The 23592-nt window shown below is 43.4% G+C and overlaps 1 protein-coding gene across 6 annotated transcripts; it reads right to left on the reverse strand.

The window, feature by feature from the left end:
• Nucleotides 1–976: 976 nt before the first annotated feature.
• On the reverse strand, nt 977–21579 carry ikbke (inhibitor of nuclear factor kappa B kinase subunit epsilon). 6 transcript variants are annotated; one of them, XM_018758701.1, is made up of 23 exons: nt 21565–21579; nt 19826–19929; nt 19592–19660; nt 18606–18726; nt 18322–18459; nt 17453–17585; nt 17053–17234; nt 15948–16108; nt 15683–15793; nt 15403–15582; nt 13215–13411; nt 12739–12797; nt 12205–12296; nt 10938–11039; nt 10757–10814; nt 10476–10588; nt 9574–9650; nt 8872–8911; nt 8675–8776; nt 8394–8490; nt 3428–3519; nt 2552–2623; nt 977–1927 (listed from the first exon to the last, which is right to left on the reverse strand). In XM_018758701.1, the coding sequence occupies exons 4-23, from the start codon at nt 18693–18695 to the stop codon at nt 1894–1896; spliced, it is 2130 nt and encodes a 709-aa protein (XP_018614217.1). In that variant the 5' UTR covers nt 18696–18726; nt 19592–19660; nt 19826–19929; nt 21565–21579; the 3' UTR covers nt 977–1893. The 6 variants fall into 6 exon arrangements, with proteins under 6 accessions (XP_018614217.1, XP_018614215.1, XP_018614219.1 ...); XM_018758699.1 differs by lacking the exon at nt 21565–21579 and adding an exon at nt 21334–21418 and having other exon boundaries at nt 19603–19660; XM_018758703.1 differs by lacking the exon at nt 21565–21579 and adding an exon at nt 21334–21418 and having other exon boundaries at nt 3487–3519.
• Nucleotides 21580–23592: the final 2013 nt, after the last annotated feature.

A 23592-nucleotide genomic window follows, 5' to 3' on the forward strand; every position in this document is an offset into this window, starting at 1 on the left:
CTTCGCTTCACTTCTGTTTTCTGTTTGTTTGAAGAGAGACTACATTTTACAAGCCGCAGAACGATCAGTGGTGGCTTTACAGAAATTCCACCTCAGCAATGAGCCGGAGAGACCCACGATTTAGCGGAATGGTGTGTCACAGACATATGTGTTCTCCTACACACTCGGCTCCATCATAATATTTTACCTCAGCTCCACGACGTGTACAGCGAGGTGCATGGCCTGTAATAAACTTGTGTGGGCTATTATGTCAACGTGCTAAGGAGGCATAATTCTCAGAGATGTACATAAAGCAACATTTCAGGTATATGGCTGGCTTGGGCTTCAGTACAGTCCTTTTGAAGTAAATTTCAGTCACTTCCATAAACAACCTTTGGTAACAGCACATACACTATTGATGAGGATCAACACTTCACACACAGGCCGTTGCGTTGGATCTTTTATTAGTAGAAGGACATGTTGCCTCGAACACAACCGTGTCGCTGAGAGAAAAGCTCCAAAAATTCCCTCTCGGAGGACACTGTGGGACATCAAACCAAAGGGTATGTATGTGTGGTGAGAGAAGCTGTAGAAAATTCCCCTTTTGGCTCACAGCGGCTTTTTAGTATATGCTGCGTGCACGCACACACAGTTGGAGTAAAGGACACTTGCATCTCACATGTGAGAAACTTCATTTCATAAAGGGGACTTTTTCCACGCACCCGCAAGAGGTGCGAAAAATGCCATTTTGTTGAACAACAAGGAATGGCGGTCTGGTTTTCAGGTTCTCTAGAACATTCTCTTTGAGTTACAGAAATCAATCTGACCCTTTCCCCCAAAGCAAGCAATTTCTCACTCTTCTCTTAAAATGTACCACTCATCAGCTTGCATTACATTTGACATGTTATTTCTGTCATAAGGCAAACTACCATTATTTCACACTAATAGTGGATGCTTAACAATAAATGTACATACAATCAGTGACACATTTGCGTTTTTAAATAATTTAATTCACAGAGAAAAATAAAGTGCCAAGTTTACAGATTCACATTCTCCTAGATGACGTATTACTCAATGACAATTTGTTTATCCTGAGATGTACATCACTTTGGAGAAAAGTGCCTTCTAAATTATAAAATGTACTTGTAACGTACATGCAAATTGAACAATTTTAAAACAGACTGTGGGTTTTTCCTCACATTCTAGAATGTCCAATATTTAGCCCCAGCAATGTGACCAACTCTCCATCTGAAAGGCACAAGCAAAAAGCACTGGCAGACCAGGATGATACAATCCAAGTGACACAAGCCTGACACGTTTCTGATTGAACTTCATGGCGGGTGGCAAAGAGACACATGGCTGGACAGTTTCCTCATTCTGATAGAGGCTGCCACTGTGGATCAAGGCTTCTCCAGATGTCCTCTACTTTGTCTGGTACAACCCTAACCCTCTGAACAAACTGTTCTCAAGATAGAGAGTTACTGCAGTTCTATGGCGAGAGTGTAGTTAATGTTCAAATTAAAATCAATCCCAGAAGTGGCAGCTTAAACACCTCAGCAGGAACTGCAAGATATGCGGCAGAGCAATAATTAGGCCACCGTGTGGGTGAATTGGATCAATGTTTATCACCCTGGACTGCTCCAAGTAATGTCCCACACAAAAGCTGCTGACACTGCATGAACACTGAGCTGCGAGGTCAGTAGTTTGGGTAGGAAGAAAGCAGAGAGAAGGACAATGAAAAGATAAGACCTGGATTTACAAAATAAATACATTTACATAAACGAAACAGCGGTGGCTTGCACATCATCCATTGACCAAGCACCTGTCTTAGAAGGGGACCGTTTCGGAACATCCTGGATGTTGTTTTCAGTACTTATTTACATATGTACCTTATAGCCCTTAATCAGTGGCTGTTCATACTCCTGGACTCATGGTCATTGCTCCCAAGCTGAAAAATAATAGATACTGTACATTATTCCAGAACACAAGTCCATTGCCAACAAAGATCGCACACTACCAAAATATGATATGAAGAATGATTCCTACAAGTGTACTATATTACCTTTGTTAAAGACCAGCTACATTAATCACTGTGGCACTTGAATCAATTTGCTAAATGCATGTATAGAGAGTAAATAGAAGAATAAAAAGAAATAATACTGATATCGTCAAAATCCATGCCAAGTAGATAAACTAAACATGGATATATAGCATTTGGATAAGCCATGACTTCAGAAAACCATGTTCTTTTAAAAAAAGGTGTTAGCAGACTAGCAGGAGTCACTATTCTGTTGAATTACACAGAAAACGTGATGGCTCCATGAGGCCAATTTCAATTGTCAGCTTCTCTCGCAGTTCTACAACCATATTTGTTCAGGTATCCTTCTAAATCATGTATTATTCTACACTGATTGTGTCCTTTAAAAAAAACACCAGTTGCTAATTTTGTTTCCTCAGTCAACAGAAGAAATTCATCACTGCGCAGCTTCCCCTCTAGAACAGCAGTTAATTAAAACAAAAATTCATTGCGGCAAGGCAGTGTTGTGAGTGACAGAATCGGTTACTGCTGTACCTCTCAATAAGGCTGTTGTTATGCTGTAGCTCACGTGCAACTAATTCCATTTCGTCCTTCAACTGGTTCAGCCTACAAAGTAGAACAGAAACCTTTAACATCATAGAGTCATACAGGTGGGAGGTGAGCACATGGCAATACTGCACCATGAATGCAACAGTGAAACTGCACTAGCTTTCCACTGCATCACTTTCAGTTCCTTTGACAAGAGGATGCAATCCTAGCTGTGAAGTATTTAAAAAAAAAAAAAAAAAAACAGTATCCTTAATTACAGATAAATATAAAAAATAGAGCAGTATCACAGGAGAATAATGGTGTCAGAAAAAGCCTGCTTTCATAATCCCACTTAGAGCTCCATACATCTGAACCAGTACTGAGTTAAAAAAGTCTGGCTACTTGTCAACAACCTCGGCCTACTCCACTGTCTCATTTCTCTGTCTGCCACAATGTGCCTCCCACACTGCGATGCTGCCCCCTATGCCTCTGGCACCATCAGAACACTGAAAAGTTTAAACCACAAAGCAGCTGTTCTATAAGCAATGTGATACACAGACATTACAACTTGTGTAGGGTAGGTATCACCTAATCAAAAAGCTAAATAAGACATTTGTTCATTTAGCTGATGCTTTCTCCAAAACAACGACCTGCAACTGTTTACCCATTTATGAGCCAAATAATTTTGCTAGAGCAATTTAGGGTTAAGTACTTTGCTCATGGGTACTGCAGTAGTAGGTGAGATTCAAACCAGCAACCTTTGAGTTCCAAAGGCAGCAGCTATAACCGCTATGGTATCAGGTGCCCTGATAAGAACACAAATGAGGACAAAAAATTGCCAAGGATAAAGGTGATGACTCTGTAGATGACCACCCCGCCCACCTTAGGACCATGTGGTCGTTGTCAACTGGGTTATCTGTGGGTTGTGGCATTAGTGGTACCTGCTGGAGGCTGAGCAGGACTCTCTCCAAAACCTGAGACAAAGAATGGACTTTAAGATAATCTTGCATTCGGAGTTCATATTATACACAGTACATATTATACATACAAATTCAGTTTTAAAACCTAGAGTTCACACAGCCAGCACTCTTCAAGTGAAGGTTTCCTTAGAGCACTTAACGAAAAATCACTGCACAGGTATAACCTGCATTACACAAATTCTGGTACTAAATCACAAAAAGAAATTACATTCATATTTATACATGCACTACCCAGGCTCTTTGTGCTACAAATGATCACATTATGCATTTTAAAGTATTAACTTTTCCATTTTTTTTATTTTTAATTGCATTTTCCTGACTTATTTGAGATTTCTGTTTGTTGCTGCCCAAAAAAATTTTCTCCTTTCCTCTGTATTTATAGCTTTTTGACATTAAATCTGATCAGATTTTGTCAGTTGTAACAGCATATGAATGACAAGAGAAAAAAATACATGATAATTATTTTTACGTCATTTCCTCAGTGTGGAAAATAATGAAATGTGCAGTCATGGGTGTGAAAAGATAATTGCCCCAAAGTTGTAATCAGCCTTATTACATTGGTAATGAGTTAACTGTTTGAATACAGCCAGATGAGATTTAGGTCAGGCTTCACACACTGGCTGAAGCCACTTGTCCCAAGCGGCGTCGCAGCAAACCAAAGCCTAACCTGGCAACACAGAGCGTAGGGCTGGAGGTGGAGGGGACACACCCAGGATGGGATGCCAGTCCGTGACAAGGCACCCCAAGAAGGACTTGAACCCCAGACCTGCCAGAGAACAGGACCTGGTCAAGCCCGCTGTAGCACCGCACCCCCTAGGTCAGACTTGCCCAATATAATTTTTAACTTTTTAAACCCTTATTAGCAAAAGTCAAGCTGGCAAAACAGAAATTCATAGAATTTCACATCATGTCACATTCAGAGGAAATATCTTGGACTTCCGAAGAAAAGTTTCTGAAGGATATCAGTCTCTAGAGATTTATACAGTCATTTCTAAGACTCAATGAAACCATAATCAGAACCATTCTCATCAAATGGTGAAGGTCTGATGAATCCAAATAGAACTGGCTGTCTTGCCAAAATCATTTTACAATTATGGAGTAAAAGTACATTTACTCATTTAGCTGACTCTTTTTTTTAAAGCAACTGACAACGTTACAGTATTTACAACTATTCACCAATTCATATAGTTGGGCAACTTAGGGTAAGTACCTTACTCAAGGGTACTACACTGGGGAGGCAAAGGTTGAATCCAAAGGCAGCAGCGCTAACCCCATGCTACAAGTTGCACTCGTAAGAGTCATTAACAATGTCAAAAAGAACCCCAGAAGAATATCAATGGAACTGGAAACAAATTGGAATGTGTGACAACCTTAAATCTGAATCCACACTGTTTACAGGTGGTGTCCGGTGCCTATGAGTGTTGGTGATGAATAAGAGAATGACAAATATTGCACATTTATGGAATGAACCTGTGAACAATCAGCACTGAATAGGAGTCAGTGGAGACAATGTACTTTGGTTTTCTCTTTTTTTAATTTTAATGTGGCTCAAAGCTAATAAAAATATTACATATAGAAAGTGCTACAATCTACACACTTACAATTATATAAGAGATATGGTGGTACAGCAGGTAATACTGATGACTCACATTTCAGGAGCTGCTCAGTAGCTGTGAGAGTCAGCTACTGAGTCCAACTTGGGGTGTGTAGAGTTTGCACCGCCCCCCCAAAAACAGGGGTGAACGAAAGCACTGAAAAACACCTTCTGTTCCTCCCTTGCCTTGGAAACCATGCCTTTGGTCGCTGAGTTGGATATCAAACTAAGTTTATCTTATTTGCAAATTCTGGTCATTCAAAAATTGGACTTTCTGTACAGTTTGTGAAAAACTGTAAAATAAAAATTAGTACAGCAAATTTGCTTTAGTTTCAAATAAACCACCATTAGTGGGGGGTGCAGTGGCGCAGTGGGTTTGGCTAGGACCTGCTCTGTGGTGGGTCTGGGGTTCAAATTCTACTTGAGGTGCCTTGTGATGAACTGGCGTCCCCTCCTGTGTGAGTCTCCTCCCCCCAACCTTGCGCCCCGTGTTGCCAGGTTAGGCTCTGGTTTACCGTGACCCTGTTTGGGACAAGCAGTTTCAGACTGTGTGTAAACTGCCATTAAAGTTCAGACTGTTAGGTATATAATCCATGTGTCCTTCCTGGAGTAGATCCTGAGCCCGGACGGGATAGCCATGGACCCCACGAAGGTAAGCGCAGTGACCGCCTAGCCATGACACACCACGATAAAGGTGCTCCAACACTTCCTTGGGTTTGTGAATATTTATCGCCGCTTTATCCAAGGTTTCAGCACCCTTACAGTCCCGCTCACTGCACCTAAGGGTCCCCGTTTGCTCTGGAGCGAGGCCGCAAAAGGGGCATTCCAGGACTTGAAGACTAACTTCACCTCCGCTCCAGTGCTAAAGCACCCCGACCCCTCCCTTCCGTTCTTGGTCGAAGTGGGCGTCTCGCTAGTGGGAGTAGGTGCTGTTCTCTCCCAACAACAGGAGAACATGCCGAAGCTCTACCCCTATGCCTATTTCTCCCGCAAGCTGTCGTCTGTTGAGCACAATTATGACATTGGGAATCGGGAGCTCCTGGCCATCAAGCTGGCGCTTGAGGAATGGAGGCACTGGCATGAGGGTGCAGTCCACCCTTTCCTGGTACTGACTGACTACCGGAACCTTGAATATCTTGAAAAGGCCTGCCAGGCTCGTTTGGCTTTGTTTTTTACCCGCTTCTGGTTCACGGTCTTTTACTGGCTGGGGGCCAAGAACACCAAGGCGGATGCCGTATCCCAGATCCATGACCCAGAACCCATACCGGAAAACCCAGAGCCCATACTCCCCAAAGAATGCTTGGTAGCCCCTGTGTGCTGGCAGTTCTTCTGTGAGCTGCAGGCAACCCAAGCCACTGAGACAGCTCCCCCAGACAAACCCGCAACAAAAGAGTATGTGCCCACCCAGATGCAGTCTGCGCTGTTGCAGTGGGCACATGACTCTCCCTCCTCAGGCCATCCAGGCATCAAGCAAACTCTCTCCCAATTGCAGGGGCTTTTCTGGAGGCCCTCCATAGAGGACGATGTCCAGGACTATGTGGAGACCTGTGACACCTGTTCCCAGGCCTGGACCCAGATTCTGAAGCCAGTAGGTTTTTTCCTGTCTATGTCTTCCCATCCTCAGTCTCATGTGGCGATCGACTTCCTAGTGGACTTCCCCCTCGGATGGTAAGACTGTGATTCTCATCTTAGTAGATCGGTTTTTGAAAGCTTGACGTTTGGTCCTGCTCCCCAAGTTGCCCACCACCTAGGAGATGGCCGAAGTGTTATTCCACCAGGCGTTCCAGTTGTTCGGATTACCAGATGACATCGTCTCGGACTGGGGGCCTCAGTTCACGTCCAGGCTGTGGAGGGCCTTCTGGGATAGACTGGGAGTCAAGGTGAGCCTCACTTCAGGAAAACGGCCAGGCTAAACGCATCCAGCAGGACATTTCCCGATACTTGCACTCTTATTGCACCCAGATGCAGCATCATTACGCCTAGTACCTGCCCTGGGCGGAATACACACACTATACGTTGTCCCACACTTTCACCGGGCTGTCCCCCTTTCAGTGTGTGTTTGGGTATCAGCTCGCAATGTTCCCATAGCAGACCCTCCTAGTCAGGTACCGCCGGTGGAGGACCGGCACCGAGAAAGCAGCGACACATGGCGGTCCATCCAAGACCACCTCAGAGCGAATGCAGAACACTACAAGTGGGAGGCTGATTGACATCAACGGACCCTCTCATTTGTGCTGGGGCAGCGCGTTTGGCTCTCCACTCGGGTCCTTAAGTTGCGTCTGCCCTCGAGGAAACTGAGCCCCAGGTATATCGGCCCGTTTCAAGTCTTGTGCTGAGTCACGCCGGTAACGTACAAACTGCTGCTTCCTCCAGGTATGCAAGTGCACCCCATGCTCCACATGTCCCTTCTCAAGCCTTGTGGAACCTCTCTCCCCCAGCCAGTCACCGCGGGCACTCCTCTTCCGGTGCAGATCAACGGGGAACCGGCGTATGCCACCTGGGATTTACTGGACTCTCGACATAAGAGAAGGGGGTTGCAGTATCTGGTCGATTGGGAGGGTTACGGCCCAGAGGAACAGTCACAGGTGAGCGCACATGATGTTTTGGACCCTGCTCTCATTGCTGCTTTCCACAGAGACCATCCAGGGTGACCGGCACCTTGGCCCAGGGGGCGCCCTCTTTCTTGGCGTAAGGCAGCTAGGGTCGCACGTGGGGGGGCGGGGGGTACTGTCCCACCCTCATCTGCTGGCCCATTGGTGAAATCTGCAGGTCATCAAGGGGACACAGGATAAAAGGGTGCCCCAGAAGACCTTCCATGTGGAACCTCTTCCTAGAGCAACCACAGCGGTCAGTTCCTGTGTTCTTCCTTTTCCCTCGTATGATTGCTTCCCCGGTTCTTGATCCTCGCCTTGTTGACTATATGGTTCTCGTTTTCTCCTTCAGACTATGTTTGCTCATAGCTCAACCCTTGCCTGTCCCCTGACTATTCTTTTGCCACTGTTCAATAAAACGAACAACGAGCACCATGCTTGAATCCATCGCTCTATTTACTCCGTCACTATGACAGCATGAAGTAGTGTATCCTTTCTAGCTTTTAAAATACGTAATTTAGGAATGTATTTATTTTAGACACCTTTCACCATTATTACAGTCTTTTAGGCTTGTTTTTGAGTAAAAATAATTCTGTCGGAGATGTTTACGGTTGTCAATTTTTGTCAGTGCTGGGTTTTCATGCAATGTTGACATGCACTTGAAAGGAGAGGAGCCAGCTAACCTTGCTGTGATGTTCTTCACATGTTTGCAGGTCCCTCAATAACTCAATGAAATAGACAGTGAACTCTTTCAGATGTGTCTGGATCTCGTGCAGTTCACTGTAGAGGCAAAGAAAGGAGAGACTGACACTGCTGCCTTGCTGGTCACCTTTGATCAAACTATTTGAAAGTAGTGTCAACATCATCAACCGCAAGTGCCAATAAGAGACTGGCGCTGCCAAAAAAATTCAACTAATGAGCTCAACAATTCTAATGTTAAGTGTAAAGCTCAAGTAGGCCTCACCTTGTCCAGTTTGCAGCCACAGACAAACATTCATGGTATTTCTGCAAACAGGTGTCTCGGAAGAGAGACTTGACCTTCTTGATATTGTTAGACAAATTTATCCTGAAAAGAGAACCATATAAGGAGAAAATCTTATTTTAACACAATAAACAATGAGTAATTTATTCACTGTTTAAAATAGTAAAAAGATGCCTTACTTCTCAAACTTGTGAATCTGTTCATCATTGTAGTTCAGTTCTACGTAAAGAAAATGAAAAAAGGTTCACATTTCAATGCAAAACTCTATATTTCCACATTTTTATGTTGTACCAGTTTTATAGTATGGGGGGCTGTGGGACAGCAGCGGGTTTGGCCAGGTCCTGTTCTCTGGTGGGTCTGGGGTTCAAGTCCTGCTTGGGGTGCCTTGTGATGGACTGGCGCCCTGTCCGGGGTGTGTCCCTTCCCCCTCCAGCCTTGCGCCCTGTGTTGCTGCGTTAGACCCCGGTTCTCTGCGACCCCGCTTGGGACAAGCGGTTTCTCTCTGTGTGTGTGTGTGTGTGTGAGTGAGTGAATGTGTGAGTGAGAGAGTTTTATAGTGCCTTGATAGTAATACCATATTTTCAGCACGTTGCATTTCACGGGTAAAATCTCCTAGCTTCGACCTTTCAATTCACTTCATTCACAGTAAGAAAGATTGTTAATCTTATTATGCTCCCATAAGTGTGGAATTCTCATCACCTACAGCCACATAATTAAATGGTGAAAGAGCCTCCTATTGTACGAGTAAATGCAGAATTCATGCAGGTGCCAGAACATCAAGTTTTTCCCATATGGTCATACTGACACCAGCAGGTCCCTGCTTCAGCGCATCTGATCTCCAAAACAATCCTTCTGGATTCTGAACAGCAACAGTCACTCACTGCCTGAAGCTTTGTCCTTCCTGTACTGGCGATGAACTATGGTGATCTTGTCCGACAGGACCTCCATCTTCTGTGTGCTGTACCAAGGAGAAGTCAAAGGTAAAGCAAGTTTACCCCAAACTAAACTGATGGATTCATGTTACGCTGGCTACAGAACTTCATTTTTACCAGGATGATTTTCCAGCAGCATTGTTCATTGTTCCCCAACCAAGCTTCCCAACAAGCGATCAGATCAGAGACAGCACATACCATTGTGTGTATGCAACCAAACTCAAAATATAAAATCCCAGAGAGGAGCTGCTGGTGTTCCCTCAGGGAAGGTACTTAACTTGAATATCTTCAGTAAATACCTATGTGCACGTATGGGAATCACCCAAATATCCACCTCTGTAACATAAGCTATGTAGGTAGTTGTGTAGTGTGGGCACCCCCAGGGAAACTGTATTTTGCATTTATCTTCATACAGTACAGAGGCTGTGTCTAATTTTTACATTTAGAGATTCATTGGAATATACAATTTGACAAGGAGTGCTCAGACCTATGCATACAGCTGTATAAGTCATGCTGGATAATAGGATCCTACAAAAATTTGTTCATGGTTACATACAGGCTTACATGAAAGAGCACTAGCAACATTTTATTAGGGGTTTGAAAGAAACTAGTCTGGCTCTGTGAACAACACCACTTGTCACAGCGAGTACTACAAACTGGAACTGTCACGAGGCCTTGAAATAACTGGGCAATGTGTGACACGGAGGACTGAACACTTGAAACTTTCAGTCATGTTAAATTCCTAACACTGAACAAAAATGAAATCCAAAGGAGAGAGTCTGCAGCATTTTGGAGGGAAATTATTCAGCTGAGTCCAGGTACAAAAGTGTTCAACCCTCTACTTTGCCCACCTTTTGTCCTCTGTCAATATTTCCATGTGCTTGGACAGCTCCACATAGAGGTGGTCTAGCTTGGTCTGAAACTTCCGGATGCTGGTGATGTATATGGAGAGGTCCTCTTGTGTCTATTGAACAGTTTGGAGACTGAATGAGAAGGTAACGCTGGCAGAATTCCCAGCTAGAAAAGCATGGCATCTTTGCTCTCTCTGACTGTGTGAGAAAGATGGGGTGAAATGTGTGAAATACAACGTATGGCAAAGTTTGTAGTGTGGTGGATGGTACACAGTCTTCACCAGTTTCAGCTTCTGTCTGCTGTCCACGAGGTCTGGGATCTCAATAGGAGACTGGCTCCTAGAATGGAGGGGACATGTGAGAGGGGGGCTGCCACTCAGTGCTTCACTGGGCTGTTACTGTTCAGCATGCCAGCACAGACCCCACAGTACGCACCCCTGCGGCTGAGGGTGGGGCACTTACAACAGGCTTAGTTTGTCCTCCATATGTAGACAGGAAATGAGCTTCATGTTCAAAATGTTGCTCTTGTGTACAACAGTAGTGCACTCCAGTCGAACATTCTCACTGGGTACAGACACACACCACAAATTAGACACAGCAGTTCATATGTAGAGTAACTGTGGTACATTTCAACCGAAAGAAATGTACTCATTTTGAATAAATAAATCACTCCTATTACAAACAAACAAAAGAAATAAAGTGTCTTGACCTTAGAAGTTACAACATTAATTTCTACACCTTCACCAAGGTATGGCGATTTAATTGCGAGCCTCTAAATTGTCACTGTCATAGTAAAATGTGCTACGGATATTTGCCTGTGCAGCATTTTAACTGAATCTGACACAGATGCATGTTCACCATCATGTTAAAATGATACAGCTAGATTAGCTGTGTCGTTTCTCTTGATGACCTCAACTTTGGGGGTGAAAATGAAAAAAGATCCAGTCACAAAGTGGACTGACCCATGGACTTGTCAATTTATTTCAGATGAGGGCACGTACCATTTGCACGACAGATATTATGATGCTGAAGCAGAAAGAACAAAACCCAAAACCAAAGCTTTTCTGATGCTCTACAATTTTTGCAAGTCTTACTAAACCATGGAAGCTACGAGCACCACTGCAATCAACTGGATTTTATTGTTTACCTTCTGTAATTAATTTGTTGCTGCTCAGCATCTGCATTATGACTATATTTTGCACCTAAATACACACACACACACACACACACACACACACACACATTTTCAGAACCGCTTGTCCCTTACGGGGTCACGGGGAACCGGAGCCTACCCGGCAACACAGGGCGTAAGGCCGGAGGAGGAAGGGGACACACCCAGGACGGGACGGCAGTCCACCGCAAGGCACCCCAAGCGGGACTTGAACCCCAGACCCACCGGAGAGCAGGACTGCGGTCCAACCCACTGCGCCACCGCACCCCCCTGCACCTAAATATTCCAAGCATATTTCCAGACTCACTTCACCCATGATCTCTTAAATTCATGTAAGGTATAAATGTTCATGCACTATAACTTTAAGATTGTGCTTTATCCAAGCACAATCTTACCCAAAACACCAGAATGACCCACTATAGGTAACTGAATTGAGACACTGCCAGTGGTAACATATTGATTTTATAAAAATGAGACAAGTTGTAAACCAAAAGTGGAACAAAGCAAGACTTCAATTAGTCTCTGTGCCTAGAAACAGTTTACTGTAGAGATACTTACATGTAACAATAGAAACCCTGAAGAATGAGCTCCTGACACTGCTGTAAGGAACAGGCTATCCTCAGGTACTGGTGAATCACTCCTAGTACAGCCTGTAAGAAAAACCAACAACACTTTCAGTTTTTCAGCTCAAATGGCATCAAAACAATTCTGGTGACACTTTTCCTCTCCCAGGTTCCATTCATATAATGTTACATCTGATCTCATCAACTTTAATATCAAAAGCTTCAAAAACATAAAAAAAAGGAGTAAACACTTTTTCATAATACTGTAAGCAAAAGCCATGTTGGGCAGCAAAAAACAGAAATTTTAGAAAACAAATACAAAAAAAAAAAATACAATTAAACACTTTTTAAAAAAAATGGAAAGTGGTGAATGTAGTTCTCCCAAAACTAGTAATTTGAGGTAAAATAAAAAGTCCTATGGTTTACAGCTCTACAGTGCCAGTTCTGGAGATCCAATTTTTCAAGCCCTAACTGGTCAGTGGTACAGAGCGGTCGGTATCCTCTTCAGATTCCTTAAGAAAGTGCCCACCTTCGAGAAGCTGAAGTCGGCCAGAATGTCAAATCGGGTGGGCATGGTTGGGCTTTCGGCTGCCATGCGGAGGGAGAGAAGACAGAAAAGGCTTCAGACTGAAAGTTTATACAGGAAGGAGTCAAAATAGTCCCCAGGAGCATACAGCCTACGTAGCCCTAATGGGGTATTCTCAAGTCCCTCACCCTATTTTAGTTACCACATCAGGACAGTGTGTTCTGCTGCTTCCGGCAGAAGAACTAGTGCTGTAAGCAAGGGGTACATAAACCTAGCGTTCATACCCATTTCTGAAGCCCAGATTTCCCAGAATCCTCTTCAAGAACTCCAATAAGCCTTGTTTTTTTTCCTCCAACTTCCTCCATATGCACCTTGTATTAACATGCATAAACCCCCCCCTCGCCCATCTGTTACATAATGGTGTTATGAACAGCCTGCTATCATTCCCTCCAAACACTGATGAAGGTGGTCTTCCTTACGTTCCTTGTAGAGCAGCCCCACAGTCTTTTCTGGGCAACGGCTTATTAAGAAGATGGGACGGTCAGGTGTGGTGGGGGGGAAGCTGACCACCTTCATGGAGGGCTCCAGAATGAGACTGTGTCCCTGAAAAAAGTACTGCTGGCACTCGGTGCTGACCTGAGTCTGCTTCTCAACCTCATCAAAGAAGATGGAGGCCCTAAAAGAGGAGGAGAGGAAAAAGAAAGAAGCAACCCTACGGGTGAAACAAGTATAGCAAACTATTCCTCGAGCCTTGCCTATCAAAGTGAAGAAGCACTTTTGTAATATAATAGGCTGATATATTCAGGCTGTAAAATAAATAAATATACTGTATATAAATGGACAGCTGGTAGTATAGTGGTTAAAGCTGCTGCCTTTAGCTCCAAATGGCATGGGTTTGATCCCCATCTCCAGCTGTAGTACCCTTGAGTAAGGTACTTATCCTAAAACTGCTCCAGTAAAACTACTCAGCTGTATAAATGAGTAAAAAGTGTAGGTACATAAACCTTGTAAGTCACTTCAGAGAAAAGCATCAGCTAAATAAATAAATGTAACTACATATACAGCCTGAATTTTGCAGGCAGGTTTTAAATCTGCTTGTGTGTAGGATTTGCCATATTAACTGTATTCTGCAAATTATGCATAAGACAGGTGTAGCAAGGGAGAAAGAAGAATTATTACTCCCAATCATCCATAAATTATACGTCTAATATAATAAATATCTATCTGATAATTATAAATAAAGTAATTAAAATATCAAGTATCCCAGAGCATGTTCATACTTAATATTGCTTGTGAAGTTATTGGCTATATAATGACTCTGGTCGTTGCTGGGGTGGTACTGACCTCTTACTGTACAAGGACCACTAAACACTCTGTACTACTTCTTAAACATTATTTGCACACTCTCGATTTGCATTCTTTATACTTGTCTACATGTGATATGTATTCATTTCAGTGTTATTATACTGTGGTCTCTTACTTCTTAATTGTATGTATTCTGATGTACCCTCATTTAATTTCCTTTGGGATTAAGCAATCTATCTAATCTAATGTAATCTTAAACGAAAGCAATGTGTTAATTCACAACAGTTTCTTGTAAATTAATACATTACTTAAGTTTAAAAATGAACACGTGATTTTATATTATTACTAAAAGTACCGTATTATGGATTGATGAATTGTGACGTGGATAACAGTAAAAGTAAATACAGGATGTGTGCAACAAAGTAAGCAGGAGATGAGGTGGATAAACAGTGTATATAAGACCGGTGTCAGTTATACAGCAATGGTCTGTATCAGCAATGCCATAGTAACAAACGTGCTGTTAAAAACATATTTCACCCAAAAAACTCCTGCAAACAATCTCCAATCAGTGAAATGCAGTAACTTTCATACAAACAAGTAAAAGGCTACTAAAACGTGGTAATACACCCTAAACAAAAGAAAAAACTAACTTAAAAAATTTCACTTACAGCAAACAAGCAAAAGCAGAGAAGTTAACCTAACAGTGAACTACAGTGAGGTACGAATAAGTACGATACTGAAAAAAGATGCAAATTTTTCTAATGAACTGGGGTCACCTCATACTGCACCCCATCTTCACCATGGTGGTTATCTATGACAAAAATACTGATTTCTGCAATGTGCAGAAATGATACGCATTGACTACTATACTGGCAAGAACAATCTGTCCCAGCACTTTATTGTATGTGTTCATAGTAACACAGCAGTAATGAGAAGTTACTCTACATGTTCATCCATCACATGTTACCCAAAGAAAGGACTATTTATCAATTGTGCTGCCCACATGCAATCTCACACAAGCACACACACACATGCACACTCACTCTCTCACACACACAAAACACTGATTTATGGAAAGCCCTGATACAGTCAGTGGAATGGTGGCACGCCGAACAGCACTGGTGCCTCTGAGCTCCTTGTGTTATGGAAGACGGTGGAGAGCCTCTATTGGTTCACTTGATGTTTATGAATTAACTTTCACATGATGGTTTAAGTAAGTTTGTATGAATTTAAATGAGGCATTTAGGTGGGTGTTCATGAGGCATTCGCATGGACTCCCGTGTAGAAGCGGGCAAAAAATGGCACGTGTGAATAGTCTTGTGTCTTTAAAAACAGCTCAGTGAATATACATGTACAACTCACGTGTTGTAGAAATGGATGTAGATACGGTGTACGGTGGCCTGTTGCAGAGAGAAGATGTGGATGGCCACACGATGGAGGATTCCAGTGGTCTCAGCAAAGAATTGGTCAAAGCCCCAGCATTTGTCCTGGTTGGCTTCCAGGATGCTGGCAAGCACTGGGACCAGCTGGGTTTTCAGGCCCCTGGACAGGCAAGACATGGAGAGAGCCGTTAGAGCAGAAAAGAAGAGAACTAACAACTCTACGCTGGTAGAAAAAACACCTCAAGAGGCTGGACACTCACTCTGAAAGCTGGCAGTGTGATGGCAACTGGTAGCTCCACTCAATGGGACCATCCTCCACACTCTGGACCCCAGCAATGGCTCCAACTGGCTTCTCAGTAGTAATCTTGTACCTAAAGGGCAGAGTGAGAGATACAGGATGTCTCTCATCAAGGCCCAATAAATAGAGGATACATGCAACCCAAATAGGGATGAAGAATTGGAACTGTTGGAACTGGAGAGTCATCAGTGAGCGGTGGGAGTATAGCAGAGGACAGTTCCAGTTACATGATTCGCTTGTTCCTACGTGGACCTCCAAAGGGCACAAACGGCAGGCTGCCAGTGGCTGCATGGTAGAAGGTCACACCAATGCTCCAGAGGTCCACCGTTACACCATAAGACTTCTGCTGGGGCTTCTTGAGCACAGCACGCTCGTACATGTCAGGATGCTGTGAAAACAAACGTGGATGGGGTTTCAGGGATTCAGTCTAGCTGATGGGAAGCAACTTCAAACATTGTCAGCAGACATTCAATCCAGAAGTGACAACCTATAAATCACTTATCTACTTTTAATTTTCACAAAGCAGCAGATTTCCAGGGAGGGGGGGAAGAAAAAAAAAAAAAAACTTATTTACAAGTGTATGAAAGAACCTTTTATATTAAACTTGCTTTATGTTAAAATGTAATTCTGCATAGTAATATGTCTGGTTTTTACAAGCTCTCACGTCACTAAGTGGCCTTACACTGCACAGTAATGCATATGTTTTCAATATTAAGTCTACTAGCCTGTGTGGAGTTTGCATGTTCTCCTCGCGTTCTCATGGGTTTCCTCTGGGTGCTCTGGTTTCCTCCCACAGTGCAAATACACGTGTTTCAGGTAAACTGGGGATGCAAAACTACCATAGTGTGTGTGTGTGTGTGTGTGTGTGTGTGTGTGTGTGTGTGTGTGTGTGTGTGTGTTACATTGCTCTGTTGTATGAATGGGTGGAAATTGTGCGCAGTTCCATGTGGTGTATCCCACATTGCAAGTTACCTTTCGTAAAGGTGTAAGCTAAATACTACATTGTACTCACTGTATATGACATCAGAGAAAAGCCTCTGCTAAGTAAATACATTTAAATGTAAATGCTCAAAATGAATAACTACGCTGTACTATGTTCAATAATAATCACAGGGTATCTGGTAAAAGTACCTTGGGGATTTTTGGCTGCAAAGAAGAATGACTGCAAAGCCTTTACAGTCTCGACGACTGAGATCTGTGGCCTCCACAGACTCATGTTCACAAGGGGATTCACCAAAACAAACGCCTAAGGCAACATTTGGTATGCACCTACCCGCCTCCCACCCTACTTCGTCTATCTCAATATCTCAGTGGCCTTTGATGTCTTCTCACCAGATATTCCTCAGTCCCATAGATGGAGACGAACTTCTCATCATCCTCAAGCTCGCGGGCAGCGCCAAAGTCAGTCAGCTTGTAGATGGATCGGCCATCCTCTCCCACCACGCGCATGATGTTTCCTGGTTTGATGTCACGGTGGACCACGCCATTCTCGCGCAAGTGGTTCATGCCATGCACTGTCGTACAGTTAAGGATGCAGTTGCTTAAAAATGTTTGGACAAATATATTTGCTGCAACATTTTCAGCCGAGTTTGCTGTTGTTCAAGACTTGTATATCATTCAGGTGGACTGGTATGATGGAAATTGGAGTGATTAAACACACACATACACAAACACACACACGAGGCCATCGTGCCACCCACATACACAGAGGCAACACGTCTCCGTCACCCACCCACACACTGCAGCACGATGAGGAACTCCGACTCAGGCAGTCCAAAGGCGTTCTCTGGCTCCTCCAGTTGGCTCAGCAGGCTTCCCCCAGAGCAGAACTCCATTACCAGAACCTTCTTAGAGGTCAAATGCATCTGATCCAGTGCAAAACAGTAGTGCATTATCTCCACGGGCAGTGCCCACATGTCACTCGCTTACGGTACACAATTCATAAGACCCTTCATATAGAGGGTGCAAAATGTAAAACCTGTCTTTGGCAGTGTTTCCCTCTAGGTCATGAAATAAATAGGCATCTTTCTCACACATCTTTAATAAGCACAATATTGTCCAAACTGTATACAGTTCTTCAGCAGCTGCCAAGATTGAACACAATGGTCGCTTTTCCCCATTTTAGATTTTTCTGGAACTCTATGCAATGGCAGGGAAAATGCTGCGCTTATTCATCATCTTTGGCCCAGAGTCTATGAAATTGTTTACCGAGTGCCTGAATGCAGTTGACGGAGGTGCCCTAAATAGCTCAAGTAAACATAACAAGCTGTATAAATGAGTCAGATACTGTAAGTTGCTTTGGGGAAAAAAAGTGTCAAGTAAGCAACAACTTAATACTTCTAAAATAACTAACTATAAGAGTAATAATGTTTTGAACGTTTTAAACTATGTATATTTACATATTTATATTTATGTAAATGTAGAAGCTATGTATGTCCTACATGCCTGACTGCAAAACAAATTTCCCTCTAGGACCATAAAACAAAGGAAAGACGACTCCTCATTATGCCCTGGTGGCGTAGCACAAAACTCCAGATGTGTCCATAAAAGGCACATCAGCCCCCCTGAACCCAGCAGAAGAAGAGCTGCACACCCCCTTACCTCCTCCACAGCGAAAAGCTTTACAATGTTGACGTGGTTGAGTTTCCGCAGCATGTCAAACTCCCTCATCTGCACCTCGTAGGGCCTACTGTAGCTCAACTTGTTGAACACCTTTACTGCCACCAGTTCTCCTGTTTTCTTCAAGGTGAGAATCAAACAAGAGTGGGAAACATGCTGCCTGGATCCACTAGTGTGACCAAACATCAGGCAGGCAGGTAGGCGCTCTGCACACTTAGAAGTAAAGCAGGGACGACGACCTGCTGGGTAAGGATGCTGTAAATTACCTTGCTCCTAGCCTTGTAGACACTGGCTGTTGCACCCTGCCCGAGGACGTCGTCCACAGACCACAGGTAGTTCACTGTGCTCTCCAGCATCTCGATCACAAACAAAGTAGCACTGCCTCCTCTTGAACCAGTAATAAGGGAGAAAGGGAGATCGGGAGATCTTGAAACAGGCAGGAAAGAGGCCATCACAAGAAGATATATTTAAATTGTTTAATGACAACTTTAAACAATTAGTCTTGGTTTAACCAGATTAGTCCTTGTTTAGCCGTTTGTTGAGCCACATTAACAATTTGATATTATTTTTTTTAATTTTGGAATTTACTTTTAGAGAGTCTTAATGTAAATCTTATTTATAATCTTTTTATATATACATACGAGCTACAGATAAGGATCATTCCATATACCTTGCAGTACATTTAAGTTATATCTAAAGATTGTTACAAAGATATCTTGAAAGGCAATTGAGCATTCCATAAAATCTATGAAAAAAAAAAAAAAAAAAAAAAAAAAAACTCAGATTCTTGCCATGTGCAACATTCACTAAAACTTTCCCCAGTTACATCAGACCTACTTTGTGGAACATTTAATATTACTAAAAAGTACTACCTTCCTAATGGCCTAAGAAACAAGTTATGTAACTTCTCACTTTTGAATTTCACAGTAATAAATCAAAAGTATTTGGAAACAAATCTGCAGCCAAAATGCAGTTTTAAAAAAAAGTTTTTTACTGTTTAGAAAGTTATAGTTAATCATAGTGTTGGAACTAATCTTTCCTCAGACAATCCAAGGTCCTGTGGAGTCTAAATAAAGTTTAAAATAATTTTATTACTGTGGTGGAGAATTTTAATATGTGTTATCAGAGATGTACACATGTGAAAAAGGACGTACAGCTGTACTGAGGTTAATGTGTCTGTGTGTCCTACAGATATCCTGTGTGTTTGGTAGCTCATTGCCCAGCACATCTCCGTTACGTCTTGTAACCCTACCTGAAACTTACGTATCAGTATGTTCTCACTGCAAAAGCTACTTGAGGCTTTTTAGTCTGTATCTGTGGTCTGTGGAAAAGAACCAAGTTGCATAGGTTTTCGGTATTCTGGAACTCTCTACACAATGAATTCCACAGTGATAAGTAAAGACAGAAGAAATACAGTAGACACGATAAACAATATTATGCAAATAATAAAATAAAAGAGGGAAAAAAGGAGGTACGCCAACAATACCTTCACCTGGTCGACAGCAAAAAAATGTTCCTCAGAGCCTCGAAGGTTCTTCACAGACTGGTCGTGAAACCATCGAGATGCAGGTCAGAGGAAACGACAACTTCCTGCCCAACAGACACATTAGGTCAGACTTCAACAAGAGGAAAAAAAAAAAAAAATTATATTCCATCATGACTCATGCAAACAGCTTAAATCTATTTCCTATTTTCAATGTAAATCTTCGCGGCTGGTAACACCGGTTTTCTCAGGCCTTTAGCACATCCATAACATGACAACCAGAAATTGGGAAATATGCTGCTCTTGTGTAAGACTGTGAACTGTTCAAATATAGTATTTCATTTGTGGTAAATTTTCTCTCCCAGATTAGGCTGTAGTTTCAAAAGCTCAAACAAATTCCCAGAGATGTAGCCCTATTTCGACAAGTTTAATCTATACACAACAGATAAACCATGGACTTCCCAGAGAAAAGGCCCCACACCGCATGTGCAGTATGTTTCCACACTCATGAAAAGGTGGTAAAATGCTATATTTTCAATGACAAATGTCTCTGCGATCTCATCTTGGACTAAGCAAAAAAACAGGACATAAAGGATGATAAACAGATGTTTTTCTTTTGCTGGGAACAAATCCATTTAATCTGATTGGGGATGTGCTGTCTACTAGAACATTCAGGGTTTGACAAGACAGTCCCACAATTTCTACTATAGCTAATCTGAAGGCCACAGGAAAGCACACTGGCTTGACTTAACCATCATTTTGCATCCTTGTACCCTCAGCAGACAAGCAGCAGTAACCACGGTGTATCCCTGACTAAACCTGTGTGCAGTTCCAGCTGTAAACATTTACTCACATAGCTAACACTTTTCTCCAAATCAACTTACAATTATTTACCCATTTACACAGCTGGGTAACTCTACTGCAACCATTTCAAGGAGATACCTTCATCAAGGAGGTGGGATTCAAACCTGTCACCTGCAGCTCCAAAGGCAGCAGTGCTAACCACCATGCCACCAGTAGGGGCTCCTACAGTGAAGCACATACCCGATTCCACCTTCTCAGGACTCTCAGGCTGGACAAGAGGCTGGTCAGCAGGTTCTGGAGAACATCACATATGGTGTCCAGACTCATGTGACAGACCCCGCCTGCTCGTTATCCTTTCACCACGACAACCGACAACCCCCCCCCCCCGCGAGCCACCAAACTGAACCCAGCACAGTACTGTATCATACGTCATTGTCAGTGTAATTCAACCTACCTGCCTGGGTTCTATTCATTATTGGTATAAACGAGTCGCTCGTTTCGGTTCCGTAACCGGCGTAAACTCACTGTTTTCCTTATTCAGTACGAGCCACATGTTCGTCAAGCGGTAACGGCGATAAACAGTCGAGATAGAGCGCGGTACAGTACAGTACAGTACAGTACAATGAAGTACGGCACGGTCCAGGTGGACAAAGAGGGCGCGGGCGCGAGCAAACGAACGGAGGAGTCTCCGACAGTGCGGCTCTCACCCGCTCCGGGTCACGGGTCGCGCGCGCGTTCCTTCACGAGAGCCGCGTCGAACACGGAGCAAAAGAGAGAGATCTAGCGCAGAACTTTCGGTTTAACACCACGAACTTCCTCGTTGCGTTCAGCAGCATTTAAAGAGACAGAAGCGACGCTGTCGGGGACGCTGCGGACGAAGATACTTTCATGATGTAAAGTATAAAGAAACTTTCAAGGAAAATAAAAAAGCGAATCACCAGAGCTTGTCGGTAGTGAGTAAAATGTGGTACAACAATGTAACGCAATTGAATAGGTACTTCGTGAATACCCACAGAAACGTGTGGCACGTACACGTCAACGGGTCAACTGCAGACTCCGGCTTCCTATTCTTAGAATTGACATACACAGTAGTTATTTAACAGTGCAAGTCACGTTGGCCAAAGGGAAAGAGAACAATTAGCGGAGATTGTCATGATGAAAAAGCATTTCCCACATGTTTTTTTAAAAAAATATTAATTTATTTGTTTTTTACAAGTTTAAGGAAGTTCCCGTAGAGTGTCTCCTTGACTGTGTGCCACCCGGCATTGCTTCAATTAAACGAGATAAGTTGGCACTGCTGAGCCATCTTCACAGGTATGACTAAATTTGTGATTAGTTAAAAATTACTGTCATAAGAAATTCCCTAAGAACCTTTTTACGGAAGCCTCCATAAATACATTAAAAAATAACGTTTTTTTAATTAAAATAAATTATTTAACCTGTGTAGGGGGCGCGGTGGTGCAAGTGGGTTGGATCGGGTCCTGCTCTCCGGTGGGTCTGGGGTTCGAGTCCCGCTTGGGGTGCCTTGCGACAAACTGGCGTCCTGGCCAGGGTGTGTCCCCTCCCACTCCAGCCTTACGCCCTCAGTTGCTGGGTTAGGCTCCGGTTCCCCGCGACCCCGTATGGGACAAGCGGTTAAGAAAGTGTGTGTGTGTGTGAGTCATGGTTAGTAGCACTGCTATCTCACAGCATTTAGGTGGTGTGAGAGAATGTGGGTTTAATCTCCGCTCAGTGTGTGTGGAGTTCGTATGTTCTTCCTGTGTCTGTTTCTACTGGTTTTTTCCCCACAGTCCAAAGACATGCCCTTCAGGTCCCCCTATAGTGTGTGAGTGATAGAGAGAGTCTGTTTCACTGATGTATGGATCCAAAAGAACCATGCTCTTTATCATATCTCTAGCAGCAGTCTTAACAAGGACACTACAAGACACGGAACACTTCAGAATCCCCCTGGGTCACTCCCAGCCCCCTTGCTGCACCCTATGGTTAAGGGGTTCCCCCCGGGACTCCCCAGAATCCCACTCTTGAACACTGAACATAAATAGGACGACAACCAATCAGAAACCACACACAACTATGTACACACACATAAACACTAATGCCAACTATTTACACATTTACTCCCCTCAGCGCTGTTACAGTATCTAGCAGTGTAAGTCACCTTGCTTAATAAGGTGTGTGGGCTGATAACACTATATAGAGTTCATTGGAAGTCGCTTTGGAGAAAAGCGTCTGCTACAGTAAATATATACACACACACACACACACACATTTTCTGAACCGCTTGTCCCATATGGGGTCACGGGGTAGGCAACACAGGGCGTAAGGCCGGAAGGGGAGGGGACACACCCAGGGGGGGACGCCAGTCCGCCGCAAGGCACCCCAAGCGGGACTCGAACCCCAGACCCACCGGAGAGCAGGACCTGGTCCAACCCACTGCGCCACCGCGCCCCCTCTCATATGCAGAAACAGCAAGCTCAAAAATGAAAATTAACGTTTGCCAGACACTGAAGTACTATTTGCACTAAGATGTTCAAATATGTCTTAATTCATCTGTCATTGTGTAATCTGCTGTGGACTGCACCACACAAATGAAATAAATATATAAATGTAGTTAAAGTAGAATGACTCTGGCGGCCTCTGCTGGTCGCAAGTGAGCACTATTCCGTCCAGGGTTTGTACACGCGTGTCAGCTGAATTACGAGAGCAGCATCAACCACACACTGGGCTGGAGGATGCGGGTCTTAAACTGTTCGCTTCCGTGGGTTAAACTGGCATCTGCCATGGTGGCACAAACAGTGATGGTCAGGTTTGAGTGAGCGAAGCTGCAACTAAAATGGACCAAGGAACGACCAGTCAAAAAAGCCCACTAGAGGTCAGGAGATACTGCGAGAAATAACAATTTGTTGCCATTTAGTTATGTACGTTTATTTTCTGCTTTATTTTCTCCTTTTGAACCAGATTGTGTT

This window comes from Scleropages formosus, chromosome 2 (genome assembly GCF_900964775.1).
Source record: "Scleropages formosus chromosome 2, fSclFor1.1, whole genome shotgun sequence".
In the NCBI taxonomy this organism is placed as follows: Eukaryota; Metazoa; Chordata; class Actinopteri; order Osteoglossiformes; family Osteoglossidae; genus Scleropages; species Scleropages formosus.

Bases quoted from the DNA above. Each gene is read 5' to 3' on its own strand.
- ikbke (XM_018758701.1), bottom strand. From the start codon at position 18,695: ATGCTGGAGAGCACAGTGAACTACCTGTGGTCTGTGGACGACGTCCTC. The intron at 17,235-17,452 runs GTGGGTGACGGA...ACTGTACGACAG, and splicing joins CATCGTGCTGCAGTGTGTGG to TGCATGGCATGAACCACTTG. The intron at 2,624-3,427 runs GTGGGCGGGGTG...TCTACTTTGTAG, and splicing joins AACGACCACATGGTCCTAAG to GCTGAACCAGTTGAAGGACG.